We start from the raw sequence: 16,261 nt of genomic DNA, 5'->3' as shown, positions 1-16,261 counted from the left end.
CTTTCAATCACAATCCACATTTCTCGAGAGTCCAGTCTAGATATTTCTTGAGCATTGATTTGCAAGTGCGCAATTACAACTAATCGTGCTATCTTTTCCCCACGCATTCAGTTTCCATGACGTCCAGGCATTACCCAAAAATTTCCTCTTTATTAGTATCTCTTAGTTTCCTACCCCACAACACTCATTTGAAAGGTTTTCCCGCAACTACTCAGAATCTTCCCACAATTTACTCTAAACAGTTTCAATTACCAAATGCAACCACGCATTGAGAAACGTATCTCTGGACATCCGTCTCTAACACAGTTCGTTGAATGTCTTGCTCCAATCTCAGTCAGTGAATCGTTTTGACTGGGGCTCAGATCCCTTGCTATTATCTTGCAATGAACTTCGTCTAACTGCCCCATGTCGATTTACTAGTTGGCACTTTCACGTTACCTATACCCTAGCTACCTATACATACCTACTCACATTATGGGTAGTCAGTATGCTAAGCAGTAACAATCAAGATAGTATATTGCAGTGCAGCATAAATTTCACGAACAGCCTTAGCCTTCACCCCATCCCCCCCCGATCATCAGGCCAAATATAGCACAGAAATGATACTACCTTCCATTTTCTTCTTTACTCGTTCTGGCTGCTTCTCCTACCTTACTACCTTACTACCCGCTCGCTTCATTACCCAACTGCGCCTGAACACAGCGTCCACAAAAAATAAGTTGAGTCAACAGTTTAGCGATTCATCTCCTCGGGCTCTTGTCTCCAGCTCTCTGGATTTTCAAGTTAAATCTTGAAGACTCAACACACGCAAACGGCTTACTCTACGTCTCTCACGATGAAAAAGTCGGATAACTATAGATTACATCTGATTCCCGACCGCAAGTATCTTATCGCCGATTCTATTTCTCACATCATTACAGATTCTCAATAAGTTTGATGATTGAATCGATCCCACCTGATCAGTCTTGAACTTCCTGGAAATCTAAACACAAGCCATCTGTGTTTTTATGAGCTTCATGCATCCTCAATCTTCCCAAGATACGGCATCGACGTCTCCTACATCTACTACAATAATAGTGATTCTTAGTAGGAATTGTACATACTCTTGCTTCTGACAAACTTCCCGTCATCCCTATACTGCTGTGCGATATTCCTCCACTATTGGGCTCCTACATATAAGTGTCATGGAAGAAAATATCCAAAAATACTGATCTACCGGAATTTCGTTGCATATCTCAAATGAATATTCGGATAATAATTTTCTCCTCACAAGCTGTGAATTATACGGCGCAAATATTGTGTCAGAAAGACTTGCAGTCAATAAGACGAGGCCGAAAAAGTTTTGTTGCACATCTCAATTTTTTATTTCTACGGTTGTTGCCTCCAGACAAGTTCTCAACTATCCCCAAGGTTGGCATTTTTACTATGCCCAATCTATGCCATCTCTAAACCAATACGTGATTTTAACTACTACTACCAGGTGCCGGATACCACTATTCTTCATCCTTCAAGTCTTCGGCAATTAAAATACCAACCAAAATCTTGAAGCTGTGTGTGCTCGCCAGGCCGCCAGTAAATATGCTTCAATTCTTGACTTGTAAGTTAAATACATCTACTGCACCCCTCAGTATATAGTATACACACTACTTCGTCAGAGGTTAGACTAAGTGTCTACTATACTGGCCAACCTCTTGAGCTCTACTAATTACTTTCGCCGCTCGCGTAATGTGTCTGGATCAGATCCTACTTACCTCTACGATGTGTACCTTGATATTGGCATTGAGTCTATACTGACTTCAGCATGTTTCGAGGGGATCTGAGACCGCCGCGCCTATAATTAATAATTAATTAATATACTCAGAGTAGGTTCGTGTGCGCGTGCAGGAATATAAGTATATCGCAGGAGTTTCAAGGGGTTTTTGGGTTGAGTACTACCTGTTTCTGGAATAGATAAATATACTACATAATTCCTCATAGGTATATATTTGATTATGAATTTGAAATACTGTCACCAGCCTCTTATCGTCTGGCATATGAGTGAATCAAGACTTTACATGCTGCTCGTTCTCGCATTCAGTATAATAGTGCATGCGAACTGATGTTGAGACTTTGAAGACATAATGCATGAAGTCTGATATACACCATCACATGTAATACGTTGCGTTTCGCAGTTAGATATTGTTGTAGCCTCCCAGAATAGAGTTACACACAAAAGCGAGGAAATCAACTCCACCTAATACCTATACTTTTATAAATTTACTCAATTCACAAACTGAAACAAGAACCTACTCAACGTCAATTCCATTTCCAAACCGTGAAAATATATACTAATCATCGTTCATTCCTCCTGAATACTTTAATACTCACAATAGTATCATTCGAACTGACATGATAGTCATTAATTAGGCCCCTCAAAGCTTTAAAAATATCCAGTGTACTCATATTAACGTGATGAATCCATGTACTCACCACATCAGCTCTCATACAGTCTTCTATAAAACTTAAACGAATGACCTCGTCAAATAACTCGATAGCTCCCGGTGAGCACCCAATCCTCACATTTCCAGAACAGATTCCTAAAAACAACACTCTGGATTGTGAAATATTTCCTTAGCATCTACTAAATTTCCATTTCCATAAGAGATATATTCTATTTACAAGAATCAGATTCATAATGAAAAAAAAAGTTCATCCGATTTATATTTTTCTCCGTCTGTAAACCCATGAGTAGGTATTTAAATCCAAATTGAGACATAACAAGAAAAGCAAATAAACTCTCAACCGTGTAAAAGTTTGCGAGTGAGCAAATTTCGTATACAATACATATATTACTATCAAAACACATGTTTGATTAAGCTCCAATGAGTAAGTATACACCTACAAATCAATCGATTTACTAGTCGAAATAGTACGCAACCCCTCCCTTCTGCCTATTCTACATTTCAATTTCCCGGTGAGCCTATCTCGCGACCACATTTTAATATCAAGTATGTACTCCATCGAATTTCTTACTCCTCAAGCACTCAACATTAAAATCACACAATCTCATTCAGCGATTCAAGTACCTAAGCAGAAGCTAATCCACTACACTCAAACGACTTCAATTTCTGCTCCCGTCCCAAAATCCCAAAATCAACCTCCCCTACCTACCTCCCCTACCTACCCCTCTCCCCGTCCCGCCACCCAGCCCCCAAAAATAAACCCAAGCCCAACCCCAAATACAATAAAGATCACCACTCTCAACCCAACCCAATCTAACCATACCTACGTAAAATCCATCCTGAAACTCATTACAGCGCACCAATCCACTCATTCACCACTAACCAGCAACTTCAAAACCACTCACATCAAAACCATAACCATAACCATCATCATCATCATCATCATCATCATAAATCACAAACCCTCCTCATCCAACCCCTCACCCACCCCCCTCACATGATCACCCACATGACCATCCACATTACACACCCGGCCCAGCAACCCTCACCCGCACCCAGTAGGCACCTAGCCCACCCACCTCACCGAGTACAAAGAAAAAAAAAAAGACATTCACAACACAACACAACACGACACAACTCACCCATCCATCCATACAAATCCACATTTTTCTCCTTCCCCTCCAGTGCCTTCACCCATGCACATATACATACATGCATGCATACAACATACATACATACACGATCTACACGTTTGTAAAAACTCTGTACTACTGCGCTATAGCGGGTATTCACATTTTTAGAGCGAGCCGAGAACACATCGACATATTCCGAAAGTGACCGAGTCATGCGTATGTATATGCATATCCGTTTTCACTTGGCATGAAGATCGAGATTGGATTTTAATTGCATGGAGCGCGTACCACTTCGCGTGGTGTGTGCATGTAATACACAGCTTTAGAAACTGCCTTGAGAGAGATTGGACAATAACGTATTTTCTTAAGATGTAAATATATTTGTTTGTGTAAAAGCTACTACTGTACTCCGACTCGCTGCACTTCACTCCCCGCATCTTGATCTTCTCCCTTTCTCATAGCACTGCCAGATACCTAATGATATTTGCCCCTCATCCTCCTCCAGAAAGAATACAAATCTCTTCTATTCCAATTGCTTGCTTTCCTCTCATCTCCTCCCTATTCAATCTTCCACTCAACCTGATCCCTCAAACTTCTTCCCCGTGTATTGCTATACTCCGCATCTGCAACAAAAGAAACGAGCTAGAAACAAATACAGAATAGTCGTAGTCATATAAACATTCTATGACATTGACGGACAAAAAAAGAACTACAGCTAAAAATAAAAGGATGAAGTAATGCCTCATTGTAAAAAAAACTCAACACCATTTCATGCCGTAAAGATATAAAACAAGAAATGATGCGCCATCCATTTCCCTACCTATCCAACACCATCCAACCCTTTCATCTCTCGTTCATGTTCTTATCTCATCTGTTCGTAATCATTTGGTGTCATATCTCCTTTCCCCATCCAAAACTTGTCCTTCGTCAAAAGTCAAATAGAAGTTCAAAACGCAATAGAAAATTTGTATATCCCAAGATGGTATCAAAAGAGAAACCCCCGAAATGTTAAGAAATTTAAAAAACAAAAGCACGCTGAAAGACATTAGCTAGATGAAAAAAAAAACATTGAAAATATTGAAGAATGTAAACACATTAGCTTCATCTTTGGTGTAGAGGAAACGATCCGCCTTTTTGAGGTAGAAAGATCTATGCCTTTGAACGAAAATTGAGAATTCGACAAAACGCAACCCGTCGCCCACACAAAAACTCACAAAAGGAAATAGCTCTAGCTTTTGAGATACTGCCTCCCAGCCAGAATTGACATATGGAATCTACATGACCTGGATCCAGTTCCAGGTAAAGAATCTTGAGGTCAGAAAGTTTTCGATTACGAAATCGTCGCTATTATTATGGCACTCCTAGCGTTCAAAGGGGCAATGAGGATTTAAGTGAGGGGTTCACGTGACACCAATTTTCGCAATATTTATTTTTGGATCGACCTATTTGTTCAGTAAGTAATGTGGTCCAAAGATATGTAAGGTAGATTATATACTTTTAGATGAAGGTGTAGGCTTCCTGCCTGCCATCCATTCCAACATTCCGGACTCCTTCTTTTTTGGTTTGACCGTTACGATTCTTGGCCCGGGTGGGCCGCTTGGGTGAGACATAAAGGGAGGAAGAGGAGGAGGAGGAGGACCTCCAAGTCCTGGCGGCGGCGGTGGTGGTCTAGGTCCAGCTCCAGGTGGCATAGCTACACCAGGGGGAGGCCCAGGAGGTCGGACGCCATTGGGGGGTGCTGTTGGAGGACGGTTAGGAAAATGATGATGAGAATATCCATGGGAACTTCGGGGCCTACCATTTGGATTCATTGGGGGTGGTCCAGGAGGTCCAGGTGGAGGTGCTGGCCTTGGCGGTTCTGGGATTGGCCACATATGCATAGTGATCGCCCAATCGGGCTCGATCACTGTTTCCCATATTTGTGGTAGAATAATCTCACCATTGGGTCCGATCAAATCATAGTGACCTTCTTGAACGTGGGGACCAATAATATCGACGTGAAGGAAAGCTTGTTTGATCAATTCTTCCATGCCCTGTACAAAATTGTTAACAACTTATTGCATTGTATTTTCAAAGGGAAAGAACAATGAAAGAATAACTTACAGCCCATGTTGCACACAACTGGAATGGGAAGCTGAATTTTCTGCCTACGGCATCCTTGAACTTGATAGGTTTCTTTTTCTCATCCGCTGGTGGAGCAGGCGGTGGTGGAGGATTAGCAGCATTTGCAGCTGCAGTTGCAGCCGCGGTCGCGGCGGCGATAGCAGCGGCTAACTCATCTGCTTTCTTCTTTGCTTCTTCCTCTTCGGCTGCTCTAGCTTTTGCTTCATCTTCCTTAGCTTTCAATGCATCCGCGGCGCCCTTTGCCAATGCCAATTGTTTCTCAGCCTCGATTTTAGCTTCCCATTCAGCTTTGATAGCCGCGGCTTGCGCGGCCTCTGCAGCGTCTGCAGCATCCTTAGCTTCTTTCGCTAATTTGGCGGCCAAAGCTGATTGTGCCTCTTCCATTTTCTTCTTCAAATCAGCTTCGTTATCGGCAGCCATCTTTTTGAGATCTGCTTCCATTGTCGCGGCTTTCTTCATTAGATCCGCTTGTGCTTCAGATGCCTTCTTCTCCCATTCGGCCTTCAAGGCAGCTTGAGCAGCGGCATCAGCGGCCTCTTTTTCCGCTTTTGCTTCCTGTGCGAGTTTAGCCGCTAGTAAGGTTTGAGCTTCTTCCATTCGCTTCTTCAAATCAGCTTCAGCTTCAGCGGCCTTCTTTTTTAAATCAGCCTCCATATCCGCAGCCCTCTTTTCTAACTCGGCTTGTTTCTCGGCGGCCCTCTTCTCAATGGCGGCTTGGGCTTCATTAGCTTTCCTTGCCCATTCAGCCCTCTCGTCTGCTAGCTTTTGTGCAGCTGCAGCAGCTTCTTCGGCGTCCAATTTCTCTTTGAGTTCTCGTGCCTCCTTGTCGGCCAAGGCCTTCTGTGCAGCTTCAGATGCTTTTTGGGCGGCTTCTGCTTGCTCTTTAGCCCTATCAGACTCTATCTTAGCATTTTTCATTTGTTCCTCCATCAAAACCATTTTCTTCTCCAACTCAATATCAATCACTGGTACTGGCGAGGCAGCTGGTGCTGGCTCAGGAGCTGGCGGGGAAAACTGAGGAGGGAAGTATTGCATCCCTGCTGGAGCCATTGCCATATTTTGCTGTCCATGCTGTCCATGTTGTTGTCCGTGATGTCCATGTTGCAATGCCTGCATACCTGGAGACATTCCTGGAGACATTCCCGGAGACATAGCAGGAGGCATGTATCCTGGGTACCCTGGATAGCCTTGACCTCCACCATAAGGCTGATTACCGGGGTAGCCTTGCTGGGGTGCATAATGCATAAGCTCTTGATTAGGATGGCCAGGATATCCAGCAGGAGTGTTGTGCCCACTGTGTCCAGCCATTGGATCATGCCTGGATGCCATAGGATCATGTCTAGATGCCATTGGATCATGTCTAGATACCATTGGGTCGTGCCTAGATGCCATTGGGTCGTGCCTAGATGCCATTGGATCGTGTCTGCTATGGCTGTTGAAATAGCTGGCTCCGCCTGGACTTGGGGAAGGTTGCGGTGCAAATGAAGTCTGGTTTTGTGGTGCAAATGGATTTGAACTTTGGTTATATTGTTGTTGAGGATATCCGCCACCATAATGTGTTAAAGCTCCTGGACCAGGCCCTGGTGGAGGAGCAACAGCGGGATTGCCAAAAGGTGGTGCATATTGGGTACTTGCACTAGCGGGGTATCCATTTGGGGCATATCCAGGCGGAGGCGCTACTCTACCACCATACGGAGCGGTTTGCTGAGCAGGATAGCCTCGGCCATAGCCTGGATAGTCATCTAGTTGATCCACGGTTGTTACTGGTCCCGGTGCTGTGTGCCGGTGCACCCTAGAAGCAGACGGGCGGTGATTTCGTTCAGCGGCCGGAGTATGACGGCGTGCGGGGCGATCGTAATTTGAGTGTGCACGTTCACTGGGAGCTGGACGACCTGTACTATGTTCTCGGGAACTAATCTGTCCTCTGTCTATGTATCTTGCCTGTGCGCGTGGCCGTGAAGCAGATTCAGAGGGTTCGATATCGTCTGAATAATCTAGTCCGTTCCAAGAGTCTTGGGAATTGTCTGAAAAGTCGTGACTATCGTCTGAGCGAATGTGACCCGACGATCCTTCGGAGAATGAATTGGATCTAGAATTTGAAGTAGAGTGTGATGGAGTAGTATATGGACTTTGGGTATTAGGAGTATCGATGATTGTTATTCGAGTTGTTGGACCCCTTGTACGAAGACTATGGGAGATAAAAGAGTCAGCATAGGTGAAGCTAGACCGCTAATTATGTCGCAACTATCAGTGTAACAGTTATGTTGTGAATTTAGGTACTTACGGCATCGGGATGTCTCTTTCAAGGAATTATCTCCCACCCACGACTCTCGATTCGAGAATGTCGGAGTGAAGATATCCTTGAAAATGGGTTGTTGAAGGGGGGGGGGAGTCTTCGCCCAAGCTATGTCCCACCTCACAACTTCTTGAAGAATGTTCTGGATTGGACTGCCGATAATGTATTGCAGAAAAATCTGTTAAGTTTATATGAATTGTATGCAGAAGATGCAGTCGAAGAAGCGACTCAATGTCAAAGCACTAAATTCAATTGATTTTTAAGGTTGGACGGCGTCGTGTCAAACTTTTGGTAGTTTGAGTGAAGAGGTACCAATAAATTGTAGTGGTTGTGCGGGCCGTCGCGAACTTAACTAGTTAAGTGGTTCGGTATTGATCAATCGACGGGTATGCTAAGATAGTTTATGACAATCCAAGGTTGTGTTGATCGGAGATGTAAGCGGCGATGTTTAGTGATACTTTGAAATATTAATATAATAAGTAACACTGCTGATGAAATCGTTGACTGTCGACTGTCAGTGTTGTTATTCGAACGGGACGGTTTATGTTCGAAGAATGTGGCGGAGAGATTTTTATCGATAAGTGAGGATTGAGTCTTCGAGAGAGGGTTTGGAGGGGAAAGGGAAATCAAGAAATAAAAATGTGGTGTGTGGATCTTGAATGGATGTAATAAGTGGGTGGGTGAGTGAGTGGATGAGTTGATGGGTGGATGGGTGGATGGGTGGATGATGGATGATGGTAGGTGTGTGTGTGTGTAGTTGTGGTGTGGTGTGGTGGATTATAATTTTTTGGGTTTGGTCTGTGGGCAGCAGTGGCTAGAAGTACTGTCTGTAGCCACGAGTAGCTTTCCCGGATCCTTTTCTGCTGCGAGGGGTCGAATATTTTAGCGTATATTTCTTATTATTCGTTGTCAACCAATCCAAACTGAGCTGGACTGTTATTCGTCTGCTAGTTCGAGTAGGTAAGGTAGTATTTTCTAATTCCTTCGATTGTTTCCTAGGCTGCCAGGTTCTTCCTATTTCGATTTTCTCTTTCTCATCAATGAAGTCCATATGGATCCTTTTGGGTACTCTTACGTCTCATATACCTAGCGACATTTCAAAATTGGCACACACTCGCGGCAAATGGAGAAAAGAGCGAGCATTATCGGTATACAAGGTTGAAGAGCCATTGCACATACACTGTAGTACAAGGATCAAGGGATCAGTTCATGGAGAAGATGTTGATCTGGAAGAAACGATAGAAGTTCTCAAGTAACAGAAAAGATTGATCGCCTATCTGATATCTTGAGTTATGTGAAGATCGAACTACTGTAACATACCTTTCTTTCCTTGTGAAGTTGTCCAAAAGGTAAGATGATCCGAGGTATGATATTGAGATCCTAGGTACTCCAAGGAAGAAAATGATCCAAAAAATCTCCAAATGGGGTTTTATCCGCAGTCGATTTTAGAAGTCTAGACGATTATGAAACCAGAAGAATACTTGAAGGGAGGGGAAGCCGGAGAGGAAATAATGAATGGTCCGTGTAGGGAGGGGAGGGGAGTAAAGAATAGATGGAACACCTGGAGAAAAAAGAACGGGTCTTCCAATTAGTCGTCCTGAGGGGTAATAACTGTATGGCAATGGTAATAATCAAACACTGATTTTATGTGTGAGTACTCTGTGGTATGTTGATATGATTACTCCGGTACCACTGACTTGGTTTTCGGTTTCTGGGAATCTCAAATCAAATGAAAGAGGAGGAAAAAGAGATTGACGGTGTGATATGATGTTGTGTGTTTATGTAGACTTCATGTTGTGATAGTTTGTGTATTTTTGCTTTCTTATTCAGAGTCTTCCGTAGTGGAGACGGATTGGTTGTTAATGTAATTGTTCTCAATCCGTTAGAAGACTTGTTTCAACGAGAGGATAATGATGTGAAGGACAAATAAATATTGGATGGATGGTACTCTGTTGCTAGGGGGGACGAAGTGATGAATTCAAGTTTGGGGGGTAAAGATGGAAGATTCCGGTACAAATTCGCTTCGTCTGCTGATGAAGGGGTAAAAAGACTTGCGAACCGGGTACGAATTTAAAGCCCTTGGGCTCTTATGGGAAGAGTAAAAGTGTCAGAAAAGTCATGAGTTTGGCTTTTTTTTTATTAATTTAACATGCAGAACTGCGTGAATTGTGGACCGAAAGGGAAAATTATCACTTCACGGTTTTTGATTTTCTGATTCTGGGACTTCGGGCTTGTGTGGTTGGTTCCTTCAGCCTTTCCTCTTGGTGTAGTTGGTCTTGTGATTAGATTGATGATGTTTGTGCATATTTGAATGTTGAAATATACAACTAGGGCTCCACGATGTTGCACAGCAGATTGGACAATGGGAAACTCTCATGTATAGATACAACTTGTGTAGTATTCGGGATAAAAATCAAGGATTTATTGCGGTGTCAGCTGTAATCGACCACCCTCAAGGCTGACTCTATCTACATATACCAGGCCTTCCAAACCCGTGCGTTGTCACGATTCTAAAAGACTCATCTCTGAATTGTTTCTTTCAGGTTCGGATAGGTTCAGATAATCAGAGCCGCCTAAAAAAACCTCGCCACCGCCTTTTTTAACAGCCTAAAGATGCCCAAGAATTCCGAGCCTCTTGCCCAATGTGGCAAAGCTAATCGCCAATTCAATGATTGGGCACCGAAATCCATGAATGCGCTCCTACTGGTGCCACGACCTCGGGAGGGGCTTGTAACCTACCTTTCGATTGTCCAATTCTAGCCCATGACATTTGAAATGACGGATTTGAACGGTAACATTCTCATGTAAGTCGTAACCGTAATTTATAGATGGAAGAAATTTTCGAATTGAAAAACCATGTCAAACCTTGCACTTTTGAATGTGCGAGTGCATACATCCGACGTTGAAAATAATGATGGGAATTCATGTTCCAAAATGTGGATCTTGTGTCTCCAGGATCAAGATGATGTGCCTTGCATGTTCCACATTCTGAGAACTGATCAATTTCTATGAATATCAACGAGTAATAGAACCCGAATCTCTATTCAATAATTCACGAGCGGCGATGAGGGAAGCTTCGTCATAACCCTCCCAGCCAGGTTCTTTAGCAGCACTTCGTCGGACGATTTCCGATAATTTAGATGTAGCCGTCTCATTCAGCTTCTCGATTGTGTTTGTATCTGGGAAGGGCAGATTATTATCTGGTTTGCTGTTTCGACTTGTTGGGGGCTTGCGGAGAAGTTGACTACTAGCCTATGGTGTGTTAGAAGTGATTTGTCAAAATAGGGGTTAGACCAACCAGTTTCAAGCCATAGTATCCACGAAGATAGTCATCACATAATTCGATGCTTCTACAAAACCTTCGCAAAGAGTCTGCAAGGTACCGGTCTGAGTTCGAATCATTCACACCTGCGGCAATGTATAAAATCTCTCCGAGTCGGGCGTGCATCTGCGTTTAGTTGTTAGCATATTTACAGCTTCCAACAAAGATACTAGGCCGCCCACATTCCATGCATTAGGTGTGATGAGCAGGACCTCTTCCAATGCAAAAATTCCTTGTGGATACATGCCCTGCGAAACATAAAGATCTGCCAACTCTGCCCAGGATTCTGCATCCGTGGGGGATAAGTCCAACAACTCATTGAGTGCGGTAATTGCCTCTGAGGTTTTTCCAAGTGACCTGAGAACCGAAATACGACGTTTCAAGATAGGCTACACAGCTCAGTAAGTGTTTTTGTGGAAACACGTTCGAGTAAGCTTACCATGTTATTTGGATTATCCGACAAGTTTTGTTCGTATCCGTCCAGTACTTTTTGTAATGCTGCATTGTCTTCTGCGTTGACTTCACAGAGTAATCCTCTCATTGCCATAATCCGCTCGTTTTCAACCCCGAACCTTTCCTGGAGTCGCTTGATGCATAACTGCGCAGATTTCTCATCGCCAGTTCGCAAGCATGACATTAATAGGTTTTCGTAAGTAGTCCACAATTCTGGTGATTCCGCAGCCGTCCAAATCGAGCTTAAAGACCATGATGATATCGATGAAGGTGTGTTTCGCAATATAGAGGGAGCTTGTTGAGAGTTTTGCAAGGCCAGTGCTGGCGGGAGATGTGCAGGTGGGTGTAAGAGTGCAGAGGACATGATTGTAGTATTTCGGATGTTCTAGAGGTGGCTTTTGTGGAAGAAGAAGAGTGCAGTATGAAAATCCGGGGTTGTAAGCTCGATTAAAGTAGGGACAGCTTGTGATTGTGAAGCTCTCCACATAAAGTTTAGCTCTCACGGCTGCTTTGACGTTTTTCAAAGTTTATGCCTTATCTGTGATGTTAATGCCTTAGTATCTTTATCGATGCGGGCGGTGTAAAGCTAGTGGGGGGATGGGTATCGGATGGACACTTGCATCTTTAGTCAACATAGAAGAAACTCATTACAGCATTGGAACAATCGCATTTAGTTTCAAATCTCCGCCAATTTCAGGAAGCCTCAAGTCATGCGCGTCGTATCTGCTGGACATTCAACGCTCCGTTAATCCAATTTCTTAATGGAGGACCACTTGATACAAATATAAGCCCTCAAAGATGTACGCCCTTGCTCGGAACAACCATACTTTCATTCAGGATAATGTACTAAAGCTTTAACAGGTTTGAAAAGTCGTTGTATGACCTCATTCGAGGTCTGCGAAACCACAAAGGCAACGAGAAGGAGTATATTCAAAATAGTCTGAAAGAATGTCGTGCGGAAATCAAAGGATCCGACATGGGTTAGAATCTATGGCAGAAGAAGAGGGTGCATTTTAACTGACGGATAAAACGCAGACCTCAAGGCTACGGCCTTGCTGAAACTGGTTTACCTGGAAATGTTTGGACATGATATGTCATGGGCTTCCTTTCATGTTCTCGAAGTTATGTCCTCGCCAAAATACCTGCAGAAACGAGTCGGATATTTGGGCGCTGTGCAGAGTTTCCGACCGGATACTGAAGTTCTGATGTTGGCTACAAACCTCTTGAAGAAGGTACGATATTCTAAGTGATTCTTAAGTATTGTACTTAGGCATATACAGGATTTGAGTTCCGCGACACCGACAACAATGTCTTTACCAATCATAACATTACCGCATGTCATTACTCCTTCACTTGCACTATCGGTTCTCTCAGACTTGTTACCTCGAATGACACATTCCCATCCAACGATTCGCAAGAAAACTATTGTCACACTTTATAGATTGGCTCTAGTCTATCCAGAAACATTACGTCCGGCATGGCCAAAAATCAAAGAGCGATTGATGGATGAAGGCGAAGATCCAAGTGTTACAGCTGCAATTGTCAATGTGGTTTGTGAATTGGGATGGCGGAGACCTCAAGACTTCTTACCACTCGCCCCGAGGTTATTCGAGCTCCTTGTTGATAGTGGAAATAACTGGATGGCCATCAAACTCATTAAACTGGTTAGTTTCAAATCTTGTACTAGGAACTATATCTTGACACACGTCTAGTTCGCTACCTTGACTCCGCTTGAGCCAAGATTGGTCAAAAAACTTTTACCACCACTTACATCTATCATTCGAACCACTCCAGCAATGTCACTGCTATATGAATGTATAAATGGTATTATATTAGGCGGAATTCTAGGAAGCAGTGAGGAATCGGCAGGCGGGGAAGAGATAGCCACTCTTTGTGTGAGCAAGTTGCGGGGTATGATTATGGTTGAGGGAGATCCTAATCGTAAGTCTTGAGTTCCTCAGCAAATGACTGATGCTAAAGATTTACAGTAAAATATGTCGCTCTACTCGCTTTCAACAAGATTGTTGTTACTCACCCATTTCTTGTCGCTCAACAAGAAGATGTAATAATGGACTGTATCGATAGTCCTGATATCTCAATTCGCTTACGCGCATTAGACTTAGTTGTAGGTATGGTCAGCAGCGACAATTTGATGTCGATTGTTGGGAGGTTGATGAGACAACTCCGAAGTTCCCCTTCAATGCCTGCAAGTAGTTCAAATCCTCGACCAGCTGGTCACATTGAACCGGAAGCAGATTCAGACGATGAGGCCCCGGAAGTTGCCATAAGGTATGATAGGGGGGCATCACAAGATTTGTTATTGCCTGATGATTATAAGGTGGATGTCATCACCAGAATACTCCAAATGTGCTCGATAAATAATTATGCTAATCTCGTCGATTTCGACTGGTATATCGATATTTTAATTCAACTCGTCAGGAATGCTCCGATCACAAATGCGACCTCAAACCAAGAAACGGATGAATCCTCAGATGACGATATTTCTGAAAGAATTGGAGATGAATTGCGAAATGTTGCCGTTAAGGTAAAAGCAGTTCGATCTCAAGCGGCCAGGGCTGCTGATTCAATACTGATACTAGCTTTTAACGATACGTCGAGTCAAGTTAGCTCCGGAAACGGAGCACTTCGTCCGATATCATGGATGATTGGGGAGTACGCTTCTTATTTGGAGTCCCCAGAAAATACAATGGCAGCCTTACTGCATATTGCCAAGGTGTCAGCGTCTGCTGAGAGTCTCATTGTGTACCTCCAAGCATTACCAAAGGTTTTTGCGATCATAGCCGATGACGAGCATTCATTATGGACGGTTGAACGGAAGACAATGATGTCACTGTTAATGGCACGCATCATAAATGCCATTGAACCTCTAGCAATGCACCCCGATTTAGAGGTCCAGGAGAGGGCAGTTGAATTTTCAGAGCTGTTAAAGTTGGCAGCGGAAGCGACAAATGGTCAAGAGCCGTCCTCGGAATCGGTTCAGCAAGATGCACCACTTTTACTTACACAAGCACTCCCTTCTCTATTCAGGGGGCAGGAATTAAACTCTGTTGCAGCTAGTGCGCAGAAAAATGTTCCATTGCCATCTAATTTGGATCTTGATCAGCCAATCAATCCAAATTTGCACAACCTACTGTGCAATGTAGACACGATATCCTTCGATGAGCCCGAAAACGACGAATTCGAAGTCTATTATCATCAGAAACCGGAGCCTACTTCAATTTCATCAAATGAACCTGCTATCAATCGTCTTGGCGGAAGTCCCGACCAGCCTGCCCAGTCTTATCAACAAGGCAGCGAAGAGTCATACCTAGATCCAGATATCGTTGCGCGACGGAAAGCGGAAAGACTTGAAAGAAATAGAGATGACCCTTTTTATATTGCACCGACTGATGGTAGTATCTCTGGTACTTCAACGCCTCTTCATAACATTATTCAAACCAACAATGGGCCAGATTTAGATATCGATGCCATACCAATCATGCAGCTAGACCTGGGCAAGACAAGTCTAAATACAACAAAAACTAAAAAGCCCTCGAAAAAGCCTCGTCAACGAATACAAGTGGCTGCCGATGAAACTCTGAACCTGAGTGGAACTTCTACGCCCGCAAACGATTCCGAGAACAGTACTGATGGACCCATCAAGGCGCGAATGACAAAAGGGAAACAATCCCTTTTACAAGTAGACTCGAGTCATATCGGTCAATTTTCCCTTGAGGGTGACAATACTAGCGGAATTGACTTTGAGCGGCAGCAGAAAGAGGATGCTGAGATGGTAAAGGCTATGAAAGAGGTAGAAAGACTTCGATTGGAGATGCAGCGAGCAAATGAGAGAATCCATGCTGCACAAGATGTTCCGCCAGAAGGAACGGTGGTGAAGAAGAAGACGAAGAAGAAGACTAAACCAGTCGAAGGCGAAGTAGCGACAGTGGTTAAGAAAAAGAAAAAGGCCAAGAAAATTGTAGTTGACGAAGGAGAAGGCGAAGGCGAAATTTCCATGGCTCCAACGACTACAGATGTCGTAAAGCCGAAGAAGAAAAAGAAGAAGCCAAAGGTGGAAGAAGGGGTCGTGGAACAGGCGTAATATGCATAGCGTTTAGGAAGCATTCAATGGCGTATGGAGCTTGCAACAGATACCACAAAGGTAGTCATGGGCTAAAAACTTTTGAGTTTTGATCACAATGTAGTTCTGTAGGTTATCCGTGTGAATGCATTTGTACAAACTATCCGATTTTTTCTCTCTCAATTGACTTTGAAGTATGCAGAATTCCTTGCTTTGATTATAGTCTTTGTACTTGACATTCCTACGTTGATTCAGATTGGCGCATCCAATCTGTAGGAAAGGGGGGTTAGTACACGTGACCACAATCCTTATCCTTATCGGAGCCCAGAGCTCGGACCAACAACGAGCAAAAAAAAAGATTCCCAATCGCATATCAAAATTCAAAATTCAAAACTCTCGTTCTGCCAGATT

General features: G+C 43.5%; 3 protein-coding genes across 3 annotated transcripts; 1 reads left to right on the top strand and 2 right to left on the bottom strand.

The window, feature by feature from the left end:
• Nucleotides 1-5,061: 5,061 nt before the first annotated feature.
• Nucleotides 5,062-7,987, bottom strand: EAF02_003431 (uncharacterized protein; the record flags this gene model as incomplete). Its single annotated transcript, XM_038899479.1, has 4 exons — nt 5,062-5,312; nt 5,373-5,607; nt 5,678-7,886; nt 7,983-7,987. 4 exons carry the CDS (start codon nt 7,985-7,987, stop codon nt 5,062-5,064), a joined length of 2,700 nt encoding a protein of 899 aa, XP_038760406.1.
• Nucleotides 7,988-11,009: 3,022 nt separating this feature from the next.
• EAF02_003430 (uncharacterized protein) lies at nt 11,010-12,133 on the bottom strand (the record flags this gene model as incomplete). The annotated part of the gene is made up of 4 exons (XM_038899478.1): nt 11,010-11,246; nt 11,293-11,442; nt 11,499-11,705; nt 11,756-12,133. The coding sequence occupies 4 exons, from the start codon at nt 12,131-12,133 to the stop codon at nt 11,010-11,012; spliced, it is 972 nt and encodes a 323-aa protein (XP_038760405.1).
• A 290-nt stretch (nt 12,134-12,423) lies between these two features.
• EAF02_003429 (uncharacterized protein) lies at nt 12,424-16,051 on the top strand. The gene is made up of 6 exons (XM_038899477.1): nt 12,424-12,569; nt 12,631-12,749; nt 12,805-13,001; nt 13,050-13,433; nt 13,482-13,710; nt 13,758-16,051. Coding segments are annotated over exons 1-6 (3,045 nt in total). The 5' UTR covers nt 12,424-12,567; the 3' UTR covers nt 15,872-16,051.
• The last annotated feature ends 210 nt before the right edge of the window (nt 16,052-16,261 follow it).

This window comes from Botrytis sinoallii, assembly GCF_014898435.1.
Source record: "Botrytis sinoallii strain Bc 23 chromosome Unknown BSIN_005, whole genome shotgun sequence".
NCBI lineage: Eukaryota > Fungi > Ascomycota > Leotiomycetes > Helotiales > Sclerotiniaceae > Botrytis > Botrytis sinoallii.
Note: the sequence above shows the minus strand (reverse complement) of the source record. Positions and strands in the feature narration are given on the sequence as shown.

What these genes read in the sequence shown, in the direction of transcription:
- EAF02_003429 (XM_038899477.1), top strand. An exon ending in AATCAAAGGATCCGACATGG is followed by an intron (nt 12,750 to 12,804) that starts GTTAGAATCTAT and finishes GATAAAACGCAG; the next exon opens with ACCTCAAGGCTACGGCCTTG. An exon ending in CCATCAAACTCATTAAACTG is followed by an intron (nt 13,434 to 13,481) that starts GTTAGTTTCAAA and finishes ACACACGTCTAG; the next exon opens with TTCGCTACCTTGACTCCGCT.